General features: G+C 51.0%; 1 protein-coding gene across 1 annotated transcript; it reads left to right on the forward strand.

Moving 5' to 3' along the window:
* Positions 1-27633, forward strand: LOC139272804 (membrane-spanning 4-domains subfamily A member 4D-like). Its single transcript, XM_070888912.1, has 7 exons — positions 1-51; positions 4779-4856; positions 7548-7661; positions 16397-16453; positions 20794-20907; positions 23609-23701; positions 27368-27633. Exons 2-7 carry the CDS (start codon positions 4782-4784, stop codon positions 27368-27370), a joined length of 456 nt encoding a protein of 151 aa, XP_070745013.1. The 5' UTR covers positions 1-51; positions 4779-4781; the 3' UTR covers positions 27371-27633.
* The last annotated feature ends 260 nt before the right edge of the window (positions 27634-27893 follow it).

Here is a 27893-nt window from a genome sequence, read left to right on the forward strand (position 1 = left end):
CCGGGGTCGGGGTTCAAGCGACGTGGTCGGGGGTCGTTATTCCGGGGTCAGGTATCCAGCGCCTGGGTCGGGGTTCCAGCGCTAGTGTCAGGGGTTCAAACGCCGGGCATCGGGGTTCAAGCGGCGGGCGTTAGGATTCAAGCGCCGGGGCCAAGGTTGCAGTGAAGTGGTCAGGGTTCAAGTGCCGGGGTTGGGGTCAGTATCCGAGTGCTCGGGCCAGGGCTCGAGTGTTGGGGTCGGGGTGTGTACAGAGAGGCTCAGAGGCTGGGTGTGTGGAAACATGAATTCACTCTGACCAACCGAGTGATGCTGTTGAATTTTTTGCTGGGGTTCTATTCGCAACCGTGCTGCTCGACATCTCCGCAGCCAACTCTGCCCACATGGCTCTAAAAACCTGTGGAGTCGTCCTTCATCCAGATGGAGGGAACAGTACCTCCCTCATTCCCTCGACTGCCCCCAACCAATGTCTCCCATGCCAGGTCGCTGAACCGAGTGCTCCTTGCATAACGCCTTGCAACAGCCATCACCCACCTTCCTTGCAGCTCAGTCAACTCAAGAAATGATGAGATTCAGCAGGTGCTGCCTGAAATGATGTGTTCAGTGCGTACGTTAGAAAGGGGATAAGAAATAGGAGCAGGAGTAGGCCACCTGGCTCCTCGGGCCTGTTCCGCCATTTAATAAGATCATGGGCTCAGCTCCATTTCCCTGTCCGCTCCCCATAACCCTTTACTCCTTTATCGCTCAAAAATCTGTCTTTCTCTGCCTTAAATATATTCAACGACCCAGCCACCACAACTCTCTGGGGCAGGCAATTACAATCCTCTGAGAGAAGAAATTCCTCCTCATCTCAGTTTTAAATGGGCGGCCCCTTATTCTAAGATCGTGCCCTCTAGTTCTAGTCTCCCCCACCAGTGGAAACATCCTCTCTGCATCCACCTTGTCAAACCCCCTCATAATCTTATACGTTTCGATAAGATCACCTCTCATTCTTCTGAATTCCAATGAGTATCGGCCCAACCTATCTTCATAAGTCAACCCCTCATCTCCAGAAGTGAACCTACTCTGAACAGCCTCCAATGCAAGTATATCCTTCCTGAAATACGGAGACCAAAATTGTACGCAGTACTGCAGGTGTGGCCTCACCAATACCCTGTACAGTTGTAGCAGGACTTCTCTGCTTTTATGCTCCATCCCCCTTGCAATAAAGGCCAACATTCCATTTGCCTTCCTGATCACTTGCTGTACCTGCATACTAACTTTTTGTGTTTCATGCACAAGGACCCCCAGGTCTCTCTGTACTGCAGCACTTTGCAATTTTTCTCCATTTAAATTATAATTTGCTTTTCTATTATTGCTGCCAAAGTGGATAATCTCACATTTTCTCACATTATACTCCATCTGCCAAATGTTTGCCCACTCACTTTGCCTGTCTATATCGCTTTGCAGATTTTTTGCGTACTCCTCACAACTTGCTTTCCCACCCATCTTTGTAACATCAGCAAACTTGGCGACATTACACTCGGTCCCTTCATCCGAGTCATTAATATAGATTGTAAATAGTTGCATACCTAGCACCGATCCCTGAGGCACCTTATTGAAAGGGCAGGGCATGATAGAAGCGGGGAGAAGAGAGGTGTAGAAGGGAGAGAGAGGAGAAGTGGGAGAGAAGGGGTGTGGGTAGGGGAGAGAGAGGAGGAGAGAGAAGTGAGGGAGGGGGATGGTGCAGAGGGGAGGAGGAGAAGGTAGACGAGATGAAGGGAGAGGGGAGGAGGAAGGAAGTGTGGACAAGTTGGAATCAAGGAGAGGGTGAAAGGGGGGGAGGTGAAGGGCCAGCGAAGGGGAATTGGAGGAGAGAAAGAGGGAGGGGAGTGGAGTAGGGAGAGGGAAACATAGAAAATAGGTGCAGGAGTAGGCCATTCGGCCCTTCGAGCCTGCACCACCATTCAATGAGTTCATGGCTGAACATGCAACTTCAGTACCCCATTCCTGCTTTCTCACCATACCCCATGATCCCCCTAGTAGTAAGGACTACATCTAACTCCTTTTTGAATATATTTAGTGAATTGGCCTCAACAACTTTCTGTGGTAGAGAATTCCACGGGTTCACCACTCTCTGGGTGAAGAAGTTTCTCCTCATCTCAGTCCTAAATGGCTTACCCCTTATCCTTAGACTGTGACCCCTGGTTCTGGACTTCCCCAACATCGGGAACATTCTTCCTGCATCTAACTTGTCTTAACCCGTCAGAATTTTAAACGTTTCTATGAGATCCCCTCTCATTCTTCTGCACTCCAATGAATACAAGCCCAGTTGATCCAGTTTTTCTTGATATGTCAGTCCCGCCATCCCAGGAATCAGTCTGGTGAACCTTCGCTGCACTCCCTCAATAACAAGAATGTCCTTCCTCAAGCTAGGAGACCAAAACTGTACACAATATACGAGGTGTGGCCTCACCAAGGCCCTGTACAACTGTAGTAACACCTCCCTGCCCCTGTAATCAAATCCCCTCGCTATGAAGGCCAACATGCAATTTGCTTTCTTAACCGCCTGCTGTACCTGCATGCCAACCTTCAATGATTGATGTACCATGACACCCAGGTCTCGTTGCACCTCCCCTTTTCCTAATCTGTCACCATTCAGATAATAGTCTGTCTCTCTGTTTTTACCACCAAAGTGGATAACCTCACATTTATCCACATTATACTTCATCTGCCCACTCACCTAACCTATCCAATTCACTCTGTAGCCTCATAGCATCCTCCCCGCAGCTCACACTGCCACCCAACTTAGTGTCATCCACAAATTTGGAGATACTACATTTAATCCCCTCGTCTAAATCATTAATGTACAGTGTAAACAGCTGGGGCCCCAGCACAGAACCTTGCGGTACCCCACTAGTCACTGCCTGCCATTCTGAAAAGTACCCATTTACTCCTACTCTTTGCTTCCTGTCTGACAACCAGTTCTCAATCCACGTCAGCACACTACCCCCAATCCCATGTGCTTTAACTTTGCACATTAATCTCTTGTGTGGGACCTTGTCGAAAGCCTTCTGAAAGTTCAAATACACCACATCAACTGGTTCTCCGTTGTCCACTCTACCGGAAACATCCTCAAAAAATTCCAGAAGATTTGTCAAGCATGATTTCCCTTTCACAAATCCATGCTGACTTGGACGTATCATGTCACCTCTTTCCAAATGCACTGCTATGACATCCTTAATAATTGATTCCATCATTTTACCCACTACCGATGTCAGGCTGACCGGTCTATAATTCCCTGTTTGCTCTCCTTTTTTAAAAAGTGGGGTTACATTGGCTACCCTCCACCCCATAGGAACTGATCCAGAGTCAACGGAATGTTGGAAAATGACTGTCAATGCATCCACTATTTCCAAGGCCGCCTCCTTAAGTACTCTGGGATGCAGTCCATCAGGCCCTGGGGATTTATCGGCCTTCAATCCCATCAATTTCCCCAACACAATTTCCCGACTAATAAGGATTTCCCTCAGTTCCTCCTCCTTACTAGACCCTCTGACCCCTTTTATATCCGGAAGGTTGTTTGTGTCCACCTTAGTGAATACCGAACCAAAGTACTTGTTCAATTGGTCTGCCATTTCTTTCTTCCCCGTTATGACTGCCCCTGATTCTGACTGCAGGGGACCTACGTTTGTCTTTACTAACCTTTTTCTCTTTACATATCTATAGAAACTTTTGCAATCCGTCTTAATGAAGGAGGGACGAGAGGTGTATGGGGCAGGTGGTGGATAGCGGGAAGGTAAGGGCAGAGAAGGAGGGAGGGGAAGGGTGGACAAAGGGAGGGACAGAAGCAGAGAGAGAAGGGGATGTTGGAGGAGGGGAAGGAAGGGGCCAAGAAGGAAGGCAGTGAGAATAAAAGACGGGTGAAGGTTTGGAAATGGGAGTGGGAAGTGAGTGAGGAGAGCGAGGGTTGGTGGAAAGTATTGGGACATAGCAGGCAAGGGGCTGGGATGCCAGTTGTCATGGCCAGTGTGATCTAGTACCTTTCAGTCAGTCAGTGTCTGCACATCATCCTCGGACTGGGTCTCCGCACAAGCAAGAACTGCTTCTCAGCAGGACGGTGCACAAGTTCTCTGCACTGTCGAGGGGTTTGGGCTGATTTCCAGATTATGCAGGAGGCCAGAATTTCCACTTACGGTCTGCCAGATGAAGGCAACAGAAAAGTCTGGGGTGGGACGGGGCTGACCCAAGATCAGATCAGCCATTGAATGGTGGAGCAGGCTCGACGGGCCAAATGGCTTAATCCTGCTCCTGTTTCTTATGTGCTTATGACCGACTGCAACTCCCTGTGTCAAGGGGGCCCTCCACCCGATTTGCATCCTGGATTAAAATTGGGCTATTGTGGCAACACCTTGCACCTAAACCGCATCTCTAAAATACGTCCCTTGGCGCTCACAGGAGCGACTGTCAAAACAAATTTAACACCGAGCCACATAAGGAGAAATTAGGACAGCTTGTTTAAAGAGGTAGGTTTTAAAGATTGTCTTAAAGGAGGAAAGGCAGAGAGGTTTAGGAAGGGAATTGCAGAGCTTTGGGGCCCAGACAGCAGAAGGCTTGGCCACCAATGAAGGAAATCAGGAAATGACCAAGAGGTCAGTGAACTGGAGGAGCGCAGAAATCGAGGAGGATTCTAGGGGCTGGAGAGGGATACAGAGATAGGGAGTGGGGGTGGCGGTGGAACTGAGGCCATAGAGGGATAGTTTATCTTGACACACCCTAATATAGACTTCCTTTCCCAACAGGAGATGTCATCCATTACTGATGCCTGCACTCCTGCAAATCTACTGCGTGAAGAACCACGGCGCATGAGACATTTTGGCGTAAGACAATACAATCTGTGTTTGTGTTTCACATGCTTGCAGCGTTTAGGGAAGGAGCTAATGGGGCTGCTCTCGATTCTGAGCCGGAAGGTAGTACGCTCGAGCCTCACGCAAGTGTCTCGAGCCCCAGAATCCAGCCCAAAACTGCCCTGTGCCAGTACTGAGGGAGCGCGGCACTGTCGGAGGGGCAGTACTGGGGGAGTGCTGCACTGTCGGTGGACACTACCGAGGGAGTGCTGCACTGTCGGAGGGACACTACCGAGGGAGTGCTGCACTGTCGGAGGGACACTACCGAGGGAGTGCTGCACTGTCAGAGGGGCAGGACTGACGGAAAGGCAGTGCTGATGGAGCGCCAAACTGTCGGAGGGGTAGGACTGAGGGGGCGCACTGTCGGTGCGTCAGTACTGAGGGAGCGCTGCACTGTAGGAGGGGCACTACTGAGGGAGCGCTGCACTGTTGGAGGGGCAGTACTGAGGGAGCGCTGCACTGTCAGAAGGGCAGTACTGAGGGAGTGCTGCACTGTTGGAGGGGCAGTACTGAGGGAGTGCTGCACTGTCAGAAGGGCAGTACTGAGGGAGTGCTGCACTGTCGGAGGGGCAGTATTGAAGGAGCGCTGCACTGTCAGAGGAGCGGTACTGAGGGAGTGCTGCATTGTCGGAGGGGCAATGTTGAGGGAGTGCTGCACTGTCGGAGGATCAGTACTGAGGGAGTGCTGCATTGTAGGAGGGGCATACTGAGGGAGTGCTGCACTGTCGGAGGGGCAGTACTGAGGAGGTGCTGCACTGTTGCAGGGCAGTACTGAGGAGGTGTTGCAATGTCGGAGGGACAGTACTGAGGGAGCGCTGCACTGTCGGAAGGGGCAGTACTGAGGAGGTGTTGCACTGTCGGTGGGACAGTACTGAGGGAGCATGGCACCGTCGGAGGGGCAGTACTGAGGGAGTGCTGCACTGTCGGAGGGACAGTTCTGTGGGGGTGCTGCATTGTTGGAGATGCAGTACTGAGCGAGTGCTATACTGTCGGAGGGGCAGCACTGAGGGAGTCCTATGCCGTAGGAGGGACAGTACTGAGGGAGCGCGACACTGTCGGAGGGGCAGTACTGAGGGAGTGCTGCACTGTTGGAGGGGCAGTACTGACAGGGTGCTGTACTGTCGGAGGGGCAGTACTGATGGAGCGCTGTACTGTTGGAAGGGGCAGTACTGAGGAGGTGTTGCACTGTCGGTGGGACAGTACTGAGGGAGAATGGCACCGTCGGAGGGGCAGTACTGAGGGAGTGCTGCACTGTGGGAGGGGCAGTACTGAGGGAGCACTGCACTGTCGGAGGAGCAGTACTGTGGGAGAACTGCACTGTCGGATGTGAGAGTGCTGAGGGAGCGTTGCCGTGTTGGAGAGGCAGTACTGAGGGAGTGCTGCACTGTCGGTGGGACAGAACTGAGGGAGTGCTGCACTGTGGAAGGGGCAGTACTGAGGGAGCACTACAATGTCGGAGGCGCACTACTGAGGGAGAGCTGCACTTTTGGAGGGGCAGTTTTGAGGGAGAGCTGCACTGTTGGTGGGGCAGTTCTGAGGGAGCGCCAAACTGTCGGAGGGGCAATACTCAGGGAGTGGTGCTATGTCGGTGGGGTAGTACTGAGGGAGCGCTGCACTGTCGGAGGCGCAGAACGGAGTGAGTTCTACTTTGTGGGAGGGGCAGTACTGAGGGAGCGCTGCACTGTCGGAGGAGCAGTACTGAGGGAGTGCTGCACTGTCGGAGGGGCAGTACTGAGGGAGTACTGCACTGTCGGAGGGGCAGTACTGAGGGAGTGCTGCACTGTCAGAGGGGCAATTCTGAGGGAGCACTGCACTGTCGGAGGAGCATTACTGAGGCAGTGCTGCACTGTGGGAGGGGCAGTACTGAGGGAGCGCTGCACTGTCGGAGGGGCAGTACTGAGGGAGTGCTGCACTGTCGGAGGGGCAGTACTGAGGGAGTGCTGCACTGTCGGAGGGGCAGTACTGAGGGAGCACTGCACTGTCGGAGGGGCAGTACTGAGGGAGCGCTGCACTGTCGGAGGGGCGGTACTGAGCGAGTGCTGCACTGTCGGAGGGGCGGTACTGAGGGAGTGCCGCACTGTCGGAGGGGCAGTACTGAGGGAGCACTGCACTGTCGGAGGGACAGTACTGAGGGAGCCCTGCACTGTCGGAGGGTCAGTACTGAGGAGCCCTGCACTATCGGAGGGGCAGTACTGAGGGAGCGCTGCACTATCAGAGGTGCCGTCTTTCAGTGAGAGGTTAAACCTGCCCTCTCAGGTGGAAGTAAAATATCCCACAACCACTATTGGAAAACAAGTCAGGGGTATTCTCCCTGGTGCCCTGGGATAATACTTATCCCTCAACCAACGTTACTTGAAAAATAAACAGACCATCTGGTTATCACATTGCTGTTTGTGGGACCTTGCTGTGCACAAATTGGCTGCTGCTTTTACCCAAGTTTTTGCAGTGACGATACTTGCCTATAAAATGATTTGCTGTGTCCTGATATCGTGAAAAGCGCCATATAAAGTCCTTTCCTTCGTGTGGTAAGGTGGTATATAAATGGAAGTTTTTTTTCTTCCATGTTAACTTCTTAAACAGATGCTTTTCTTTAATCTTTGACTTCCCAGATTATTTAGGGTGCCGTGAATTCTGCTCTTATTGTCTCTGTGTCACTCTGTATAGGTCGTGCAGATCATGATTGGAATGATTAACTTCACATTTGGTTGCTCACTGTATTTCTCGGCAGAGCGTCTCATTGCTCTTCGACTGTTCGTTCCCTGGTGGACAGGAATACTGGTTTGTTAAATCTCTTATTTATTCGTCGCGGTAACTTGCGCAATGTATTTTTCCTTCCGTTCCGTTTCACTTCCTCCTTGAACACTCAGAAGCAGCTCTGGGGCCGGGACTGACAAGGATTTTGCATGCTATGTCCTTGCAAAGTGGTAGTGCGAGCTTTGCTGATAACTTGCCATAATGTGTATAAAAAATAACCCGTGTGATAGTTGCAGCAATCCATTAAACAATTGCTGGTAAACAAGGCAACGCTGGGTTTGATATTCTGCGATGCATATTTGAGTGAAACTCCTCTTTACTTTAAGCAGGTGTCAGCCGTGTCTCTGGGTAGCGTAAGTGGTTTACCGTCGGGTGTTTTCGATGCACCCCCACGTTACACTAGTTCTAGACCTGGGAGTGATGACTGTACTGAACAGAGGAATGAGTCACGGACAAGTACCTCGGTCTCAACCGTCAATGCTTTATTAAAGATACCACAACACAGCAAAACTGCAAGTAAACACAGTGACGATGCAGTACAGTCCAATGCCCAGGCGAGTCTAAACCGCCCCTATCGCGAAGTACCCAACGTCTAAACCCTCTGCTCGGATCCACAGTGTACCACCGATCTGTACCGACCGGCTGGGCACATCCCTATGGTCCTCACAGCAAAATCTCCCCACTAAAACCCTTACTGAGGCTTGGTTGGGAGAACACACGACACCTCCTCACACGGTGGCTGTGATCTTAAAGATGCGTGGGCAGGGATGATGCTGACCGAATTCGTTGGCTTACTCACTGCTTCTCCTGGTGAAAACGTGTCTCTTCGGGTTCCGTACTGTCTATAGTATCCAAGTCCCAGTCACGAGATTAGCTCCACAGTTGAATAGCCAGGCTCTGGTTGCTTGTTGGTGCTTTCTTCTCTCCGTCCTAGACGGAGTGCTCGGTCCTTGTGGAGCAAAAGAGAGAGAGAGAGAGAGGTGGCCACACGGCCACCTTTTATATTCAAAATATTGTGTTCCTAACACACATGAGGCTGCACACAGGGAGGTTAAAGTAAGAGTGACCTCAGTCTTTAATAAGACACTCCAGAGTGAGGAACAGGCCTTGGGGGGGCCGGCTTATATACAGTGCTCCCAAGGGATGCTGGGATCCCTTGGGACTTCAAGGGATGAGCTCCCTGGTGGCGGAACATGGGAGTGCATGCTTTACAGGCACACAACAGTTGGAATCAATTATTAAAGATGAAATAGCGCATTTGGAAAGCAGTGACAGGATCGGTCCAAGTCAGCATGGATTTATGAAAGGGAAATCATGCTTGACAAATCTTCTGGAATGTTTTGAGGATGTAACCAGCAGAGTGGACAAGGGAGATCCAGTGGATGTGGTGTATTTGGACTTTCAAAAGGCTTTTGACAAGGTCCCACACAAGAGATTAGTGTGCAAAATTAAGGATGTGATTGCATTGGAGAGGGTACAGAGGAGATTTACGAGGATGTTGCCTGGACTGGAGAATTTTACCTTTGAGGAAAGATTGGATAGGCTGGGTTAGTTTTCTTTGGAACAGAGGAAGCTGAGTGGAGACCTGATTGGGTGTATAAAATTATGAGGGGCCTAGATAGAGTGTGTTGTGTAAAGCATGCACTCCCACATTCCGCCACCAGGGAGCTCATCCCCTGAAGTCCCAAGGGATCCCAGCATTCCTTGAGAGCACTGAATATAAGCCAGCCCCGAAGGCCTGTCCTCACTCTGGAGTGTCTTATTAAAGACTGAAGTCACTGTTACTTTATCCTCCCTGTGTGCAGCCTCATCTGTGTTAGGAACACAATAACTGGCGACGAGAATACGAATCCAACGCAAAGATGCAGCAAACTGTGGGCATCCTGGAGAAGTTCTCGGAGGGTGAGGACTGGGAAGTCTCTGTCGAACGGTTAGACCAGTACTTTGTAGCCAACGAGCTGGACGGAGAAGGAAGCGCTGCAAAAAGGAGAGCGGTCCTCCTCACAATCTGTGGGGCACCAACCAACAGCATGAATAATCTTCTGGCTCCGGTGAAACCCACAGATAAGTCGTATGAGGAGCTGTGTACACTGGTTCGGGAACATCATAACCCGAGGGAGAGCGTGCTGATGGCGAGGTATCGGTTCTACACGTGCCAGCGATTTGATGGCCAGGAAGTGGTGAGCTACGTCGCCGAGCTAAGGCGACTTGCAGGACAATGTGAGTTTGATGGCTACCTGGAGCAAATGCTCAGAGACTTTTTTGTACTGGGCTTTGGCCACGAGACCATCCTACGAAAACTTTTGACTATAGAGACACCGATCCTCAGTAAGGCCATTGTGATAGGACAGGCGTTTATGTCCACCAGTGATAACACCAAACAAATCTCTCAGCGCACAAGTGCAAGCAATGTTCATAAATTAACTGGAACTGTGTTTGCGAACAGAAATTTACAGGGCAGAACCCACGAGTCTGCAACTGCCAGCAGGCCTCAGGTGACCCAGATGACTCAGAGTCCGCAACAAAGGATGAATGCAAAGCATTGTGGAGGCTTCCATTCAGCCTATTTATGCCGCTTCAAGGGGTATGTTTGCAAGAGCTGTGGAACAATGGGGCACCTCCAACGAGCTTGGAAACGAGCAGCAAGCTCTGCAAAACCTGCTAACCACCACGTGGCAGAGGAAGATCAGTCCATGGTGGATCAAAGCAATTTCGAGCCTCAGAGGGAAGAGGCAGATGCTGAAGTACACGGGGTGCACACATTTTCGACGAAATGTCCACCTATAATGCTAAACGTAAAATTGAATGGCTTACCCGTAGCCATGGAACTGCACACTGGCGCTAGCCAATCCACCATGAGTAAAAAGATGTTTGAGCGACTGTGGTGCAACAAGGCATTCAGACCAGCCCTGAGCCCCATCCACACGAAACTGAGAACGTACACCAAAGAGCTCATCACTATCCTGGGCAGCGCCATGGTCAAGGTCACCTATGAGGGCACAGTGCACGAACTGCTAGTCTGGATTGTCCCAGGCGATGGCCCCGCACTGCTTGGAAGGAGCTGGCTGGGCAAAATCCGCTGGAACTGGGATAACAGCCAAGCGCTATCACATGTCGATGAGGCCTCATGTACCCAGGTTCTTAACAAATTTCCTTCCCTTTTTGAGCCAGGCATTGGAAACTTTTCCGGACGAAGGTGCAGATCCACTTGGTCACAGAGGCACGACCATTCACCACAAGGCGCGAGCGGTACCTCACATGATGAGGGAGAGAGTGGAAATCGAGCTGGACAGGCTGCAACGCGAGGGCATCATCTCCCCAGTGGAATTCAGCGAGTGGGCCAGCCCGATTGTTCCAGTACTCAAAAGTGATGGCACGGTCAGGATTTGCGGTGATTATAAAGTAACTATTAATCGTTTCTCGCTACAGGACCAATACCCGCTACTTAAGGCAGACGACCTATTTGCGACGCTGGCAGGAGGCAAGACATTCACCAAGCTCGACCTGACTTCGGCCTACATGACGCAGGAGCTGGAGGAGTCTTCGAATGGCCTCACCTGCATCAACACGCAGAAGGGACTGTTCATCTACAACAGATGCCCATTTGGAATTCGGTCGGCTGCAGCGATCTTCCAGAGAAACATGGAGAGCCTACTCAAGTCGGTACCACACGGTGGTCTTTCAAGACGACATACTAGTCATGGGTCGGGATACCGCCGAGCACCTACAAAACCTGGAGGAGGTCCTCCAGCGACTGGATTGCGTAGGGCTGCGGCTGAAGAGGTCGAAATGCGTTTTCATGGCAACAGAATTGGAGTTTTTGGGGAGAAAGATCACGGCGGACGGCATTCAGCCCACAGACGCCAAGACAGAGGCTATCAGGAGCGCACCCAGGCCACAGAACGTCACGGAGCTGTGGTCGTTCCTGGGACTCCTCAACTATTTTGGTAACTTCCTACTGGGGTTAAGCACCCTCTTAGAGCCCCTACATGTGTTATTGCGCAAAGGTGAGAACTGGGTATGGGGAAAAAAAACAAGTAATTGCTTTTGAGTAAGCCAGAAACATTTTATGCTCCAACAAGCTGCTTGTATTGTATAACCCGTGTAAAAGACTTGTGCTAGCATGTGACGTGTCGTCGTACAGAGTCGGGTGTGTGTATTACAACAAGCTAACGTTGCGGGGAAGTTTCAACCTGTCGCCTATGCTTCCAGGAGCTTGTCTAAGGCTGAGAGGGCCTACAGCATGATTGAGAAAGAGGCATTAGCATGTGTTCGGGGTAAAGAAAATGCATCAGTACCTGTTTGGCCTCACATTTGAGCTGGAAATCGATCATAAGCCCCTCACATCCCTGTTCGCTGAAAACAAGGGGATAAATACTAATGCCTCAGCCCGCATACAAAGGTGGGCACTTGCGCTATCAGCGTATAACTATACCATCCGCCACAGGCCAGGCACCAAGAACTGTGGATGCTCTCATTTGTGCGGATGGCTACCATTGCCCACCACGGGGGTGAAAATGGCGCAGCCTGAAAACTTGTTGATAGTGGCGCAGCCCGCAGACTTGTTGATGGTCACGGAAGCGTTTGAAAATGATAAATCACCTGTCATGGCCCGCCAGATTAGGACTCGGTCCAGCCAAGATCCTCTGCTCTCCCTAGTAAAAAAAACTGTGTACTGCATGGGAGCTGGGCCAGCATCCCTGTTGAAATGCAAGAGCCAATCAAGCTGTTCCAGCGGCGAAAGGACGAGCTGTCCATTCAGGTAGACTGCCTGTTGTGGGGTAACCGCGTAGTGCTACCAAAAAAGGGCAGGGAGATGTTCATTTCGGATCCCCACAGCACACACCCGGGTATAGTAATAATGAAAGCGATAGCCAGATCCCACGTGTGGTGGCCCGGTATCGACTCTGACTTCGAGTCCTGTGTACGGCAATGCAGCGTGTGTGCTCAGTTGAGCAACACGCCCAGAGAGGCACCACTATGTTTGTGGTCCTGGCCTTATATTGACTATGGGGGCCCGTTTCTTGGTAAAATGTTCCTGGTAGTGGTGGATGCTTTTTCAAAATGGATTGAATGTGAAATAATGTCAGGAAGCACCGCCACCGCCACCATTGAAAGCCTGAGGGCCATGTTTGCCACCCACGGCCTGCCTGACATACTGGTCAGTGACAACGGGCCATGTTTCACCAGTGCCGAATTTAAAGAATTCATGACCCGCAATGGGATCAAATATGTCACCTCGGTCCTGTTTAAACCAGCCTCCAATGGGCAGTACAACCATCAAACAGAGCCTTAAACGAGTCACAGAAGGCTCACTCCAAATCCGCCTGTCCCGAGTACTGCTCAGCTACCGCACGAGACCCCACTCGCTCACAGGGGTGCCCCAGCTGAGCTACTCATGAAAAGGACACTTAAAACCAGAGATTCGCTGGTTCACCCCAACCTGCATGATCAGGTAGAGAGCAGGCGGCAGCAACAAAATGTAAACAATGGTCGCGCCACTGTGTCACGGGAAATTGATCTGAATGACCCTGTGTATGTGCTAAACTATGGACATGATCCCAAGTGGATCACGGGCACGGTGATAGCTAAAGAAGGGAAAAGGGTGTTTGTAGTCAAACTGGACAATGGACAAATTTGCAGAAAGCACCTGGACCAAACGAGGCTGCGGTTCACAGACTGCCCGGAACAACCCACAGCAGACACCACCTTTTTTGAGTCCACAACACACACCCAAAGGATCAACGACACCACGCCGAACCAGGAAATTGAACCCATCACGCCCAACAGCCCAACAAGGCCAGGCTCACCTAGCAGTCCTGCAGGGCCAACAACACGCCAGCCCAGTGAGGGCACAGCCAACACACCAGAACAAACATTTGTACAGAGATGGTCCACCAGGGAAAGAAAGGCTCCCGACCGCCTCATCTTGTAAATAGTTTTCACTTTGACTTTGGGGGGGCGGGGGGAGTGATGTTGTGTATCTGTAAAGCATGCACTCCCATATACCGCCACCAGGGAGCGCATCCTCTGAAGTCCCAAGGGATCCCAGTATCCCTTGGGAGCACTGTATATGAGACGGCCCCTAAGGCCTGTTCCTCATTCTGGAGTGTCTTAATAAAGACTGAGGTCACTGTTACTTTAACCTCCCTGTGTGCAGTCTCATCTGTGTTAGGAAAACAATAGATTGGATAGGAAGGACATATTTCCCTTAGCGGAGGGGTCAGCAACCAGGCGGCATAAATTTAAAGTAATTGGTAGGTTTAGGGGGGATTTGAGGGAAAATTTCTTCACCCAGAGGGTGGTGGGGGTCTGGAACTCACTGCCTGAAAGGGTGGTAGAGGCAGAAACCCTCACCGCATTTCAAAAATACTTGGATGTGCACCTGAAGTGCCGTAACCTACAAGGCTACAGACCTAGAGCTGGAAAGTGGGATTAGGCTGGGTAGCTCTTTGTCAGCCGACGTGGACACGATGGACTGAAATGGCCTCCTTCCGTGCTGTAAACTTCTATGATTTTATTCTATACTTTTGCCTCTGAATCCGAAGGTTGTGGGTTTAAGTCCCATTCAAGAAACTTGAGCACAAAAATCAAGGTTGACAGACTCAGTGCAGTACTACCTTTCAGATAAGACGTTAAACCAAGACGCCATCTGCTCTCTCAGGTGGATGTCAAAGATCGCATGGTACTATTTCAAAGAAGAGCAGGGGAGTTATCGCTGGTGTCCTGGCCAATATTTATCTCTAAATCAACATCACTTAAAAAAAAAACAGATGATCTGGTAATTATCACTTTGCTGTGTGTGGGATCTTGCTGTGCGCAAATTTGCTGCCGCGTTTCCTATTTTACAACAGTGACTACACTCCAAAAGCACTTCATTGGCTGTAAAGCATTTTGGGTTAGTTCAGTTAATGAAATAATGAAAAAGCTGCGATGTCAAGGTTGTTCCAGGGCCGAAATTGCCCCTTTCATTAAGGCATGGGGCCGCCATTTTAGCAATTGCCCTTCCTCAGGAGCGCAGCGGTGTCCGGGACCGCCATGCCAGTTTTCCTGTCGCGGAGTGCACGCGCCGACCCCTTCCCATCTGGCAGGGACCCCTTGCGAAATTTCCCTTTCCCCGAAATGGGTGCCCGGCCGCTGGCCCAGCCGAAACTCTCCTTGCTGGCTCAGTGGACCTAACTAAAATGCATGCACAGTTCGCAGCGGCTCTGCAGTTTAACGGAAGAGGAGCGCCGTGGTGAGGCGCCGTCCCGCCACCACTCCCGTCCTGCTCGCGACGGCCACTCGGCTCCGCCCCCATGATGATCCGCTTCCGCTGGTGACAAAAACCCCGAGCAGCTGAATTTCGCTGGATCGGCCGCCGCTTCCATTGCGGTGGCCAGAGCACTGCAAAAACAGTCGGCGCACCCCCTTTACGGAGGGCAATCTTTACCGCCGCCCCCCCCCCCCCCCCAAAAATCCGGTTTTATTCTTCTCGCACATTTTTTGGAAACATTTTGCGAGGGCATTTCAGTGGGGCTGAAAAGTCAACCACGTTGCTGTGGGTCTGGAGTCACATGTAGGCCCAGACCAGGTAAGGCCGGCAGGTTTCCTTCCCCACAAAGCAGTTGGGTTTTTACAACAATCGTGGCAGTTTCATGGTCACCATTGCTGATCCTCGCTTTTTAGTCCAAATTTATTTCCTTAACTGAATTTAAGTTCACAAACAGCCACGGAGGGATGTGAACTCACATCTCCGGAATATTAGTGCAGGTCTATCTGGATTAACGCGTCCGGTAACCTCTGTTTGTACATGATACTCGATGGTAAACGAGCCAAAGGTGGGCAGAGGAAACGTTACAAGGACACCCTCAAAGCCGCCCTGGTAAAGTGCGACTTCACCACTGACACCTGGGAGACTCTGGCCGCAGACCGCCCGAGGTGGAGAAAGTCCATCCGGGAGGGCGTTGACTTCTTCGAGTCTCAACGCAAAGAGCGTGAAGAGGTCAAGCGCAGACAGCGGAAGGAGCGCGCGGCCCCATCCACCCCCTCCCCTCGATGAATGTCTGTCCCACCTGTAACAGGGTCTGTGGCTCTCGTATCGGACTGTTCAGCCACCAGAGAACTCACTTTGGGAGTGGAAGCAAGTCTTCCTCGATTCCGAGGGACTGCCCATGATGATGATGACCCGATGCAGAACAATTTCCATCCAGCTGCGTTGTGCTTCAGCACCGGTGGGCAGCCACCTAACACTCTTTCACAAAAGCAAAATACTGCAGATGCTGGAATCTGAAATAAAAACAGAAAGTGCTGGCAATCTCAGCAAGTCAGGCAGCATCTGTGGAGAGAGAGAAACAGAGTTAACGTTTCAGGTCTGTGACCCTCTGTCAGAACTGAAGAGGGTTCGAAATGAACAGATTCTTAAGGAGCACTGAAAGGGGGAGGGGAGGATAGAACAAAAGGGAAGGTCTGTGGTGGGGGGGAAGGCAGGAGAGATTAGAGAGACAAAAGGGGTGATGGGGCGACTTGAGATGGTAATGGCAGGAGTTAGAAAAGGATGAGTCTAGATAGGGTGTGAATGACAGAGTAATTACCAGCTGCCATGGGAAACAGAGATAATTTTTTTTGACATAAGATCGGGGAGAGAGGGCGGGGGTGGTTAAAAAAAGAGGAAAGGCAGAAAAATATGGGCAGAGGTTATTGTGTGAAATTGTTGAACTCGATGTTGAGTCCAGAAGGCGGTAATTATCTAACACTATGTTGCTTTGTCCCTGTTGCAGTATATCATTTCAGGAGCATTGACCGTGACAAATGTCGACTTCCCAAGCCAGCAAGTGGTAAGTACACTGAACACCAGCACTAAGCACCAGATGAGGGTCGAGGGGATTCGTACCGCATAGCGGCTGCCAACTTGCTGTCGTGGAAATCTTTGCAAATGGCCATTGGTTCACAGTCCCCTTGTTGTGTCCCACCGCTGAGCCCAGGCTGCTCAGTGGGTAGCACTCTGGCTAAAGGCGTGGGCCCAACCCCGACTTGAGCACCATAATCCAGGCCAATACACCCGGTGCCAGTACTGAGGGAGTGCCGCACTGTGAGAGGGGCAGTACTGAGGGAGTGCTGCACTGTGGGAGGGGCAGTACTGTGGGAGCGCTGCACTGTCGGAGGGGCAGTACTGAGGGAGTGCTGCACTGTCGGAGGGGCAGTACTGAGGGAGTGCTGCACTGTCGGAGGGGCAGTACTGAGGGAGAGCTGCACTGTCGGAGGGGCAGTACTGAGGGAGCGCTGCACTGTCGGAGGGGCAGTACTGAGGGAGCGCTGCACTGTCGGAGGGGCAGTACTGAGGGAGTACTGCACTGTCGGAGGAGCAGTACTGAGGGAGCGCTGCACTGTGGGAGGGGCAGTACTGAGGGAGTGCTGCACTGTGGGAGGGGCAGTACTGAGGGAGCGCTGCACTGTCGGAGGGGCAGTACTGAGGGAGTGCTGCACTGTCGGAGGAGCAGTACTGAGGGAGCGCTGCACTGTGGGAGGGGCAGTACTGAGGGAGCGCTGCACTGTGGGAGGGGCAGTACTGAGGGAGTGCTGCACTGTCGGAGGGGCAGTACTGAGGGAGTGCTGCACTGTCGGAGGGGCAGTACTGAGGGAGCGCTGCACTGTGGGAGGGGCAGTACTGAGGGAGCGCTGCACTGTCGGAAGGGCAGTACCTAGGGAGTGCTGCCCTGTCAGAGGGACAGTGCTGAGAGAGCTTCTCTGCTGCATTGTCGGAGGGGCAGTACTGAGGGAGCGCTGCACTGTCAGAGGGGCAGTACTGAGGGAATGCTGCACTGTTGGAGGGTCAGCACTGAGGGAGCGCTGCTCTGCCGGGAAGGCAGTACTGAGGGAGCGCTGCACTGTCGGAGGGGCAGTACTGAGGGAGTGCTGCACTGTCGGAGGGGCAGTACTGAGGGAGCGCTGCACTGTCGGAGGGGCAGTACTGAGGGAGTGCTGCACTGTCGGAGGGGCAGTACTGAGGGAGTGCTGCACTGTCGGAGGGGCAGTACTGAGGGAGCGCTGCACTGTTGAGGACAGGTACAGCATGGGGTTAGATACAGAATAAAACTTCCTCTACACTGTACCATCAAAGACTCCCAGGGCAGGTACAGCATAAGTAAAGCTCCCAGCAATATCTCTTTACCCTAGCCTTAGAATACACTCCATAGTGCATCAGTTTCTCCCATTTCACAATCCAACTCTATTTGCGGATTGTCGTAAGTGCCATTGCCCTTATAGTGCTGAATAGGATCAGTAATGTGCTGTGGAACTCATGCTCACCCCCTGTAAGATCTTTATAGCCACCAGGAGAGGCAATTAGAAGCCAGGGGCTAGAACCAGGAGTTTATCACCCAAAAATGGGCGTTATTTCCGACGTAGGCGTTAAAAAAGGGTTTCCAGATCGCCGGCTTCTCACCCATTCTCAAAACACCTAGTCTCCATTTTTGAAAATAGGCGTTACTGCGAGCGATACCAAATGGGAGGCAGCGTTAAATTATTTTGACCTTCTGCTGTAAAGTGTGGCCATCCTTAGCAATGGCATTGCAACACTCAATTCCCGCAATTCAGGAGGTCAAGGGTTATCATGACATGCGCAGAAGAGGAGGCAGAGTGAGAGAGGGAGCTCAGAGGGACTGAAGGTGTGTCTGGGTGTGGTTTGGCTGCTTTGGGAGGAAGGAGGGAGACTTTCGAGCTTCACAGCAAGTAGACAAACAAAAATTAGCTGTTACCAACCACATATTTGCCCGAATTTGGCTTATAATGGAGAGAGAGGAGGAGGCATCACAGCACACTGTGGAGACTGACGCTGAAGAGAGCAGTGAGGTGGGAGAGGAGCACATTGGAGGGCGCAAAAGAGGTTCTCGGACGAGACAAATGTCTCCCTCCTACAGGAGGTCGAGTCACGCTTGGGTGATTTGACACAGAGAGGGCATGGGAAGCCCACCCCAAGGCCTACCAGAGGACATGGACCGAGATAGCAGAGGTGGTCTCGTCGGCAAACAATGAGGTCCGTAAGGGCAACCAATGCCGCAAACGATGGAACGATCTTTAGCACATGAGTAAAGTAACGCTCGGTGATAAGTTTCCTAACCATGCCCGTCAGTTTCCATTTTGTGCCAAAATGGGCGATATATGGACATTATACGTCATTTCAGCGGTTAAGTGGGCGTTAAGCATGCAAAGAAAGTGGAGGTTCTAGCCCCCTGGTCCCAGAGATGAAAGGATGGCCATCTACTTGAAACCAGCCACAGGCTGGGCTGCCGTCACTGACACACACCTGGCATTCATGCCTGTTCATCCCTGGAACCCTCTGAGATCTCTGCGCTCCTCCAACGCTGGCCTCTTGCTGATCTCCCCCAATGCAATCGCTTCACCATTGGCAACCGTGCCTTCAGCTTCCTGGGCCACAAGCTCTGGAATTCTCTTCCTAAACCTCTCCGACTCTCTACATCTCTCGGGCTGGATTTTCAGCTTGCTTGTGCCTCTGTTAGCGCCCCGGAGAGATGGTAAAAGGAGTTTCTAGGCGTTACGGCGGGTCTCCAGCTTTTACTGCCCGGTCAGTTTTTGGTGACGCAAAAAACTTACCGCCCATCGCAAACGCTCCGTTAGTAAAAATCAGGCGTTCCCATGGTGCAGCAGGCGGTATTGGCAGCGCATTTAAATGGAGGGATGAGGATCCTACGTCACAGGTCACATTGACTGCAACGATTGCGCACATCACACTGCGTGAAGCTCCGACTTGAAAGCTGCACTTTTATCTGCCGTCACAGTATCCTTGCATCTTCACTGAAAGAATTTAGTGAGGGCATTACTAGTTAGCCAGCGTATTATCCTCCACGCTATTGCTAGGCGACATCAGGATACAACAAAGGCTCTTGACCATGTCAGCCCACTGATGAGGAGAGGCTGAAGACATCTGGAGAGGAAGGCTTACCACCCCTGGGTTTACAGGCACCAAAGCTCATACCTCCAGCTCTCTGAGGAGCAATGTCTGAGAAGGCTGTGCTCCGACCAATGCCTGGACTGCTCTGGAGGCAGCCTTCAATGCTCCTCTCAACAGGTATCCGAATTCATTGTGGTGTGCTGCACAACTTGAGGGGCCAGGCATTGCCAGTGGGGATTGCAGGCCCCACCTCCGGAGGAAAAGGAGCCTGGCGAGGCCCCCATTGGATAGCCACACCATCCAAGAACCGCACGTCGCCAGCTCGTAATGGACCGGCTCTCCTAAATGGAGAGGAAACTGAGGGATGGAGCTAATACTTGGACATGCTATGTGCTCCCATAAAGGCACATCTCCGGTAAACGTTGGAATGATACACAAGACACCAATGGCAAAGGATGAATCATAAATTTTACTGCAACAACGAAACAAAAACTCTCCCACCAAAATAAAACCCTGAAATATACAACGTTATGTTGCTGGGCACCGAACAACAATGAATTTCCTTAAACCAAGAAACCTTTTTAACTCCGTGATTTTTGGCTGGGCGCAAAAACTTCCTTGTGTGGCGTCTGATTTTGCGCCTGCAATCATGGAACCTCATCTTTTGCCGAATATTGCAAACGAGGACACACACTTTTTTCAGGACCGCCCCGCTGCCTGTTGTGTATGCATATACCCTGTACACTCAATGTACAGTTACATAAGACCTTTGAATGTATCTTCACACTGTATACACTATGCCTGTACCACTAGAGGCCTGTACCTAGGGGTCACCTGCACACTGCAGGTAACCAGGTATATAAGGGAGCTCACCTTACTGCACCCTCATTCAGAAGCTACAATAAATGGACTAAGGTCACAACAGTTCAAGTACAATACCTTACCTCGTGGAGTCACTACTAGAGTGCTTACAGACACAACACTGCCATTACCGTCCCAAATCACAAAAGCCGAAAATCCAGTCCCATATCTTTGACCAACCTTTTGGTCACCTGTCCTAATATCTCCTTATGTGACTCGGTGTCAAATTTTGTTTGATAATCGCTGCTGTGAAGTGCCTTGGAATGTTTTACTACGTTAAAGCCACTATATAAATAAATGCAGGTTTTGGTTGATGGGTTGTTCTTCTCTGTACCTGCTGATGTAGAATCTGTTTCTGAGAGACGGCATTTCAGTCCTTCACCTGTCCCTATGCGTTGTTTTCAGAGAAAGTTCACAGTGATCTTTAATTTCGTCAGTGCAATCGCAGCAGCCGTTGGATCCGTGCTGTACATCATCTCAATTTGGATGTCTCGGTCAGGCAGTGCCTTTTTCGTCGAAGTAAGTACTGCCCTCGCTGCTGTCGTTTCCAATCCTTCGCCGCAGCATTGTACACAGCGCCCTGGCGCGGCGCGTGTTCTACGAGATGTTTTCCCACAGGGCAATTCTGCTTTACCCGTCTTCCTTCAGCGATCGTACTGCTGATTGCCTGACGTCTCTGTCCTGGTGAACTAGTTCGAGCCGAGCTACACGGACAAGGAAAGGCCCGGGCTCAATCGCCGGCCTGTGCTGAGTTAGCCTGATCTCATACCCAGTGTGGGACTCAGCCCCCCCCCCCCCCCCACACACACACACACACACACACACACACACACAAACGGCAGGAAACTGGGATTGGTGCTGGGGCCTCAACTATTTATAATCTATATTAATGACTTGGATGAAGGGACTGAGTGTAATGTAGCCAAGTTTGCTGATGATACAAAGATGGGTGGGAAAGCAAGTTGTGAGGAGGACCCAAATAATCTGCAATGGGATATAGACAGGCCAAGTGAGTGGGCAAACATTTGGCAGATGGAGTATAATGTGGGAAAGCGTGAGGTTATCCACTTTGATAGGAAAAATAAAAAAGCTAATTATTATTTAAATGGGGAAGATTACAAAATGCTGCAGTACCTGGGGGTCCTTGTGCATGAAAAACACATAGTATACAGGTACAGCAAGTGATCAGGAAGGAATGTTGGCCTTTATTGCAAGGGGGATAGAGTATAAAAGCAGAGAAGTCCTGCTACAACTGTACAGGGTATTGGTGAGGCCACACCTGGAGTACTGCGTATTTAAGGAGGGATATACTTGCATTGGAGGCTGTTCAGATAAGGTTCACCAGGTTGATTCCGGAGATGAAGGTGTTGTCTTATGAAGAAAGATTGAGCAGGTTGGGCCTGTACTCATTGGAGTTTAAAAGAATGAGAGGTGATCTTACTGAAACATATAAGATACTGAGGAGACTTGACAAGGTGGATGCAGAGAGGATGTTCCATTCATAGAGGAGACTAGAACTAGGGGGCATAGTTTCAGAATGAGGGGCGTACATTTAGAACTGAGATGAGGAGGAATTTCTTCTCTGAGGGTTGTAAATCTGTGGAATTCTCTGCCCCAGAGAGCTGTGGAGGCTGGGTCATTGAATATATTTAAGGTGGAGATAGACAGATTTTTGAGCGATAAGGGAGTGAAGGGTTATGGGGAGCGGGCGGGGAAGTGGAGCTGAGTCCATGATCAGATCAGCCATGATCTTATTGAATGGCGGAGCAGGCTCGAGGGGCCGTATGGCCTACTCCTGCTCCTATTTCTTATGTTCTTATGAAAGGCCCAGGTTCCATCCCCGGCCTTTGTTGCCATAGCAGCCATAGTGTGCCGAAAGCGCACAATGGTTTTTGTGCATCTTGGAGCATCGCTGTGCGGGGGGGGGGGGCAGCCTGGATATTAACGGCTCTGCCTTTTACAACCCCCAACCCATGTGCTGGGTAGTTCACACACTCCCCTGCAAATGGGCAAACCCCATGCCAACGTTGGGGCTGGCCTCATCTGGGGAGATGGCCGCTCATGCCAGATTCCGCCCGCCCGCTCCCTGTAAATAAGCCAACCTGGAGTTTGGTACTGGCTGGGGTGGGGTGGCAACCAATGAGCCGGTTACACAACATACCTCTTCTCAGTACCCGCCGCATTACTGCTGATTCACAGTCGCCGATTGTTTTGGCATTCGCTGCCCTCGCTGCCCCCAACGCAAGTACAGAATTCTCCCGGGCTCCGAGCCGTGGGAGGGGCCACGCTCACACAGTGGGCCCGGGAACAGAAACACCCCAGGCACATCAGGTGCTCTCTTTGAAAGGAATCAATCGAGGTAGCTGGAGAGAACGGATAAATGGTGAAAAGCTTGGAAGAGTGGTGATCCAAAGAAATCCAGGGGTCCATGTACACTGATCAATAAAATGTCATAGTCAGATACAAAAATATAATCAAAACATCAGCCTTTATCACTAGAATATAATGTTGTGCTGCAGCTATACAAAGCCCTGGTTAGACCACATGTGAAGCACTGTGTACAGTTCTGGGCACCGCACCTTCGAAAGGATACACTGGCCTTGGATGGGGAGCAGGGCAGATTCACCAGAATGTTACCAGGGCTCCAAGGGTTAAACTGTGAGGAGAGATTACATAAACTAGGTATGTAGTCCCTGGAATGTAGACGGTTAAGGAGGGATTTGATTGAGATGTTTTAGGATTGTGACAGGAATTGATAGGATAGACAGAGAGAAACGGTTCTCTCTGGTGGGGGCAGTCGAGGACAAGAGGACACAACCATAAAATCAGGAGGAGTTAGGAAACACGCCTTCCCGCAAGGGCTGGTAGAAGTGTGCAGCTCGCTCCCACACGAAGACGTTAGCTCAACTAAATCTTTAAATCTGAGACCGATAGATTGTTTTGCTAGCCCGGGGTATAAAAGGATATGCAGCCAAGGTGGGTGGATGGAGTTAGGATACAGATCAGCCGTGATCTTATTGAATGGTGGAACAGGCTTGAAGGAGTTGAATGTCGTCCTCCTGTTCCCCACAAGCCCCACTGCATTGCCAGGCTCTGCTGGTGTTAGAGAGCCATTCAGTCTAATTTTACTTGTATGATATTGGCCGGAATGAAAAGTAGATTGCTTTCAGCAGTAGTTCTTGATTGACCAATGCTATTTTATTCTTTCCCATCCCCACAGGATACAACTGCGTTTGTATTGACCTTGCTTTTTCTATACACTGTGGTGGAGATTATTTTCGCCCTTCTGTGTGCCTTCACCCTCTGCAAACATGTAAGTCACTGCTGGGTCGGTTTGAAGGTCGAAGGGAAAGGGGAGGTGTGGACAAATGGAAGGATATATTGGCCTTAGAGGCAGTGCAGCGCCCTGTCATTCCTGAATGATACCTGGACTCCCAAGGGTTAAACTACGAGGAGAGAGAACACAAACTGGGATTGTATTCCCTGGAATTTAGACGGTTAAGGGGTGATTTGATCGAAGTTTTCAAGGTTTTAAGGGGAACTGATAAAGGAGATTGAGAGAAACTATTTCGGCTGGTTGGGGAGTCAAGGACTGGGGACATGGTTGAAAAATTAGAGCCAGGCCTTTCAGGAATGACGTTAAGAAACACTTCTGCACGCAAAGAGTGGTTGAAGTTTGGAACTCTCCTCCGCAAACGGAAATTGACGCTGGGTCAGTTGCTGATTGTAAATCGGAGATTGATCGATGTTTGTTAACCAAAGGGATTAAGGGCTATGGGGCAAAGGGCGGGTACATGGAGTTAGGTCACAGATCAGCCACGATCCCATTGAATGGCGGAAATGATGGGTTGAATGACCTCCTCCTGCTCCTGTGTCGGGTCTTTCACATGTAAACAGAGAGCGTCGGGAACGTTTTGTCACTGGGTGGGGGGTTTTACCTCCATACCTGCGACTAGTGGAGGTGGTTGGGAGAGGAGCAAAGATTGAGATATTGGGGACAGGAAAGGAAGAACTCCCATTTATATAGCGCCTTTCACAACCTCAGGATGTCCCAAAGCCAATGAGAGGTACGGTAGCAAAGCGGTTCATGCTACTGGGCTAGCAATCCAGAAGTCTGGACTAATTGTCCAGAGCCATGCGTTCAACTCCCACAACAGCAGCTGGGGAATTTAAATTCATGAAATAAAATAAATCTGGTCTGAAAAGCTAGTATCAGTAATGGTGACCATCAAACTATCGGATTGTCAAACAAACCCATCTGGTTCACTAATGTCTTTCAGGGAAGGAAATCTGCCGTCCTTACCTGGTTGGGCCGAAATGTGACTCCAGACCCACAGCAATGTAGTTGACGCTTAACTACCCTCTGAATTGGTGGCCCACCATACCTTCTCCAGGGCAATTAGGGATGGGCAATAAATGCCAACCTTGCCAGCGATGCCCACATCTCGTGAACAAATTTTTCTTTCAGTATTTTTGAAGTGCAGTCACTGTTGTAATATAGGAAATGCGGCAGATGGTATGCGCACAGCAAGCTCCCAAACAATGTGATAATGACCAGATCGTCTGCTTCAGTGATTTTGGTTGAGCGAGAACACATTGGGCCCAGGACAGAGGGGAGAACACCCTTTCTCTTCTTTCAGTAGTGGCCGAGAGATCTTTTACGTCTATCCAGAGGGCAGACGGGACCTTGGTATAATGTCTCATCCAAAAGACAGCACTTCCGACAATCCAGTGCTCCCTCATTACTGCCCCTCCGACAATGCAGCACTCCCTCATTACTGCCCCTCCGACAGTGCAACACTCGCTCAGTACTGCCCCTCCGACAGTGCAGCGCTCCCTCAGTACTGCCCCTCCGACAGTGCGGCGCTCCCTCAGTACTGCCACTCCGACAGTGCAGCACTCCCTCAGTACTGCCCCTCCGACAGTGCGGCGCTCCCTCAGTACTGCCCCTCCGACAGTCCGGCGTTCCCTCAGTACTGCCCATCCGACAGTGCAGCACTCCCCCAGTACTTCCCTCCGACCATGCAGCACTTCCTCAGTATTGACCCTTCGACAGTGCAGCGGAGGGTCCCTCAGTACTGCCCCTCTGACAGTGCTTCACTTCCTCAGTACTGCCCCTCCGACAGTGCAGCACTCCCTCAGTACTGCCCCTCCGACAGTGCAGCGCTCCCTCAGAACTGCCCCTCCGACAGTTCAGGACTCCCTCAGTACTGCCCCTCCAACAGTGCAGCACTCCCTCAGTACTGCTCCTCCGACAGTGCAGCACTCCCTCAGTACTGCCCCTCCGAAAGTGCAGCGCTCCCTCAGAACTGCCCCTCCGACAGTGCAGCACTCCCTCAGTATTGACCCTCCGACCATGCAGCACTCCTCAGTACTGTGCCTCCGACAGTTCGGCGCTCCCTCAGTACTGCCCCTCCGACAGTGCAGCACTCCCTCAGTACTACCCTGCCCCTCCGACAGGGCAGTACTGCGGGAGTGCTACACTGTCAGAGGTGCCATCTTTTGGATGAGACATTAAACCGTGGCCCCGTCTGCTCTCTCAAGTGGATATAAAAGATCCCACAGTGGCTATTAGAGGACGAGCAGGGGAGTGCTCCATGGTATCCTGGGCAATGTTCCCTATAATGTTTAAGGGGCTGCGCGGGCCACTCAAAATACCACGCCTGTGCAGCTTTTACAGTGAAAAGCCAACTGCACGTGTCTCCTGGAGCCCTGCTTGGCCGCACAGCTCGAAGAGAACTTTGATCCTGGGCCCAATATTTATCTCTCAACCTCTAAAATGATCTGCTCATTATCACATTACGCTTGCTGTGCGCAAATTGGCTGCCGCATTTCCTCCCTTACAGCAGTGGCTATCTTTCAACAGTACGTCATTGGCTCTGAAGCACTTTGGGATGTCCTGAGGTTTGAAAGGTGTAAATGGGGTGGCAGAGGACAATCTTTGAAGTCAATTCGTAATGGAACACACTTTGCTTTTTAAAAGGCACTGGATGAGAGCGTGTGGCACATCAGTCTCCGTGGAGTACATTCAAACGGCCAGCAAATTCTCAGGCTGTGCAACCTCTCCACTGGTGTCAATTCATTTCACTGGGCAGCGGACACATTTCCCTCCCAGGGCAATTTGCAGGCATAGGGCATGATAGTATGGCGACGTGGTTGGCTGCGGCTTAAGAAGCTGATGAGGAACAGGAGCAGATACGCTGGGTGAAATCATATTTCAATCACATTCAAGATTCACAAGGTTGAGAGGCCCCTACCGATCAGGTGAGGCTGAGCTGGTTGGGGCTCTTTTCCCTACAAAGGTGAAGGCTGAGGGGTGATCTGATCGAGGTCTTTAAAATGATGAAAGGCTCGACAGAGTGGACGTAGAGAAGATATTTCCACTTGTGAAGGAGACCAGAATTAGGGGGCCATAACTATAAGACAGTCACCAATAAATGCATTGGGGAATTCAGGAGCAACTCCTTTGCCCGGAGAGTGGTGAGAATGTGGAACTCGCTGCCACAGGGAGTGGTTGTGGCGAATAGCAAAGGTGCGTTCAAGGGGAAGCTGGGTAAATACATGAGGGAGAAAGGAAGAGAGGATACGTTGATGGAGTTGGATGAAGAGGGGTGGGAGGAGGCTGGTGGTGTTGAGCAAAAATGCCGGCACAGACCCCTTGGCCCGAATGGCCTGTTTCTGTGCGGTCAACTCAATGTCAATTGGACATGAGCGGGAGAGGGAGGGGAACAGGCGGAATTGCATTGGCCGATTGTTACAGGGCATGCCCGACAATCGGCTCTGCTACAGTCAACCCAACTGACGGTTGATGCTGATGCGAACTGGCCTGTTTTTTGCGCGTGTGTCTCCCCACCCTTCCATGGACTGTGCACGAGCACTCCAGTGGATGCAGAAAGGCTACCTCACTTGTTCTAACAATTACTCTGCGCTCTGTCCATTGTATCGTCGTGCTAATTGCCGGCTTGTGCTTTTTAAACAGTAATGAAGAGGCCCGAGTCAATGCGATGGCCAGCGTTTCGATGCCGGGCCCCAGAAAGAAAGAAAAAAAAAACACATGCACAGTTGCTTTACTCAGGTGGCGGGAATTGGACTGTAAAAACCCGGGAGCCTCACTATGGGATAGAAAAAACGCAGAAATAGCAGGTTTAACAGAAGATCTCCATCAATGCTAAAATGCGTTGTGTTTGTACCCCTGCTGAGAGAGGATGTATATATTTAAATATTAAAGTTACATGTACGGAGATATCACAGTATGGTTTGTCCTCTTGGCAACTGCTTCATGAAGATGAGAGTTACTGGGGTACAACTGATGAAAGCACTAAGCAACTGAGAGAGCTTTTTATGCACTAAAGGTCTTGGCCTCTTGAAATTTACATACAATTACATATAGAAACAATCCATTCTGCTGCTTTCTATGTTTCTAATGCTCCACACGAGCCTCCTCCCACCCTAGTTGCTTCATCTAACCCCATCAGCAATTCCTTTGGTAAAGGGTTCCACATTCT

The sequence above is a fragment of the Pristiophorus japonicus genome, chromosome 9 (assembly GCF_044704955.1).
Source record: "Pristiophorus japonicus isolate sPriJap1 chromosome 9, sPriJap1.hap1, whole genome shotgun sequence".
NCBI classification, from domain to species: Eukaryota; Metazoa; Chordata; class Chondrichthyes; family Pristiophoridae; genus Pristiophorus; species Pristiophorus japonicus.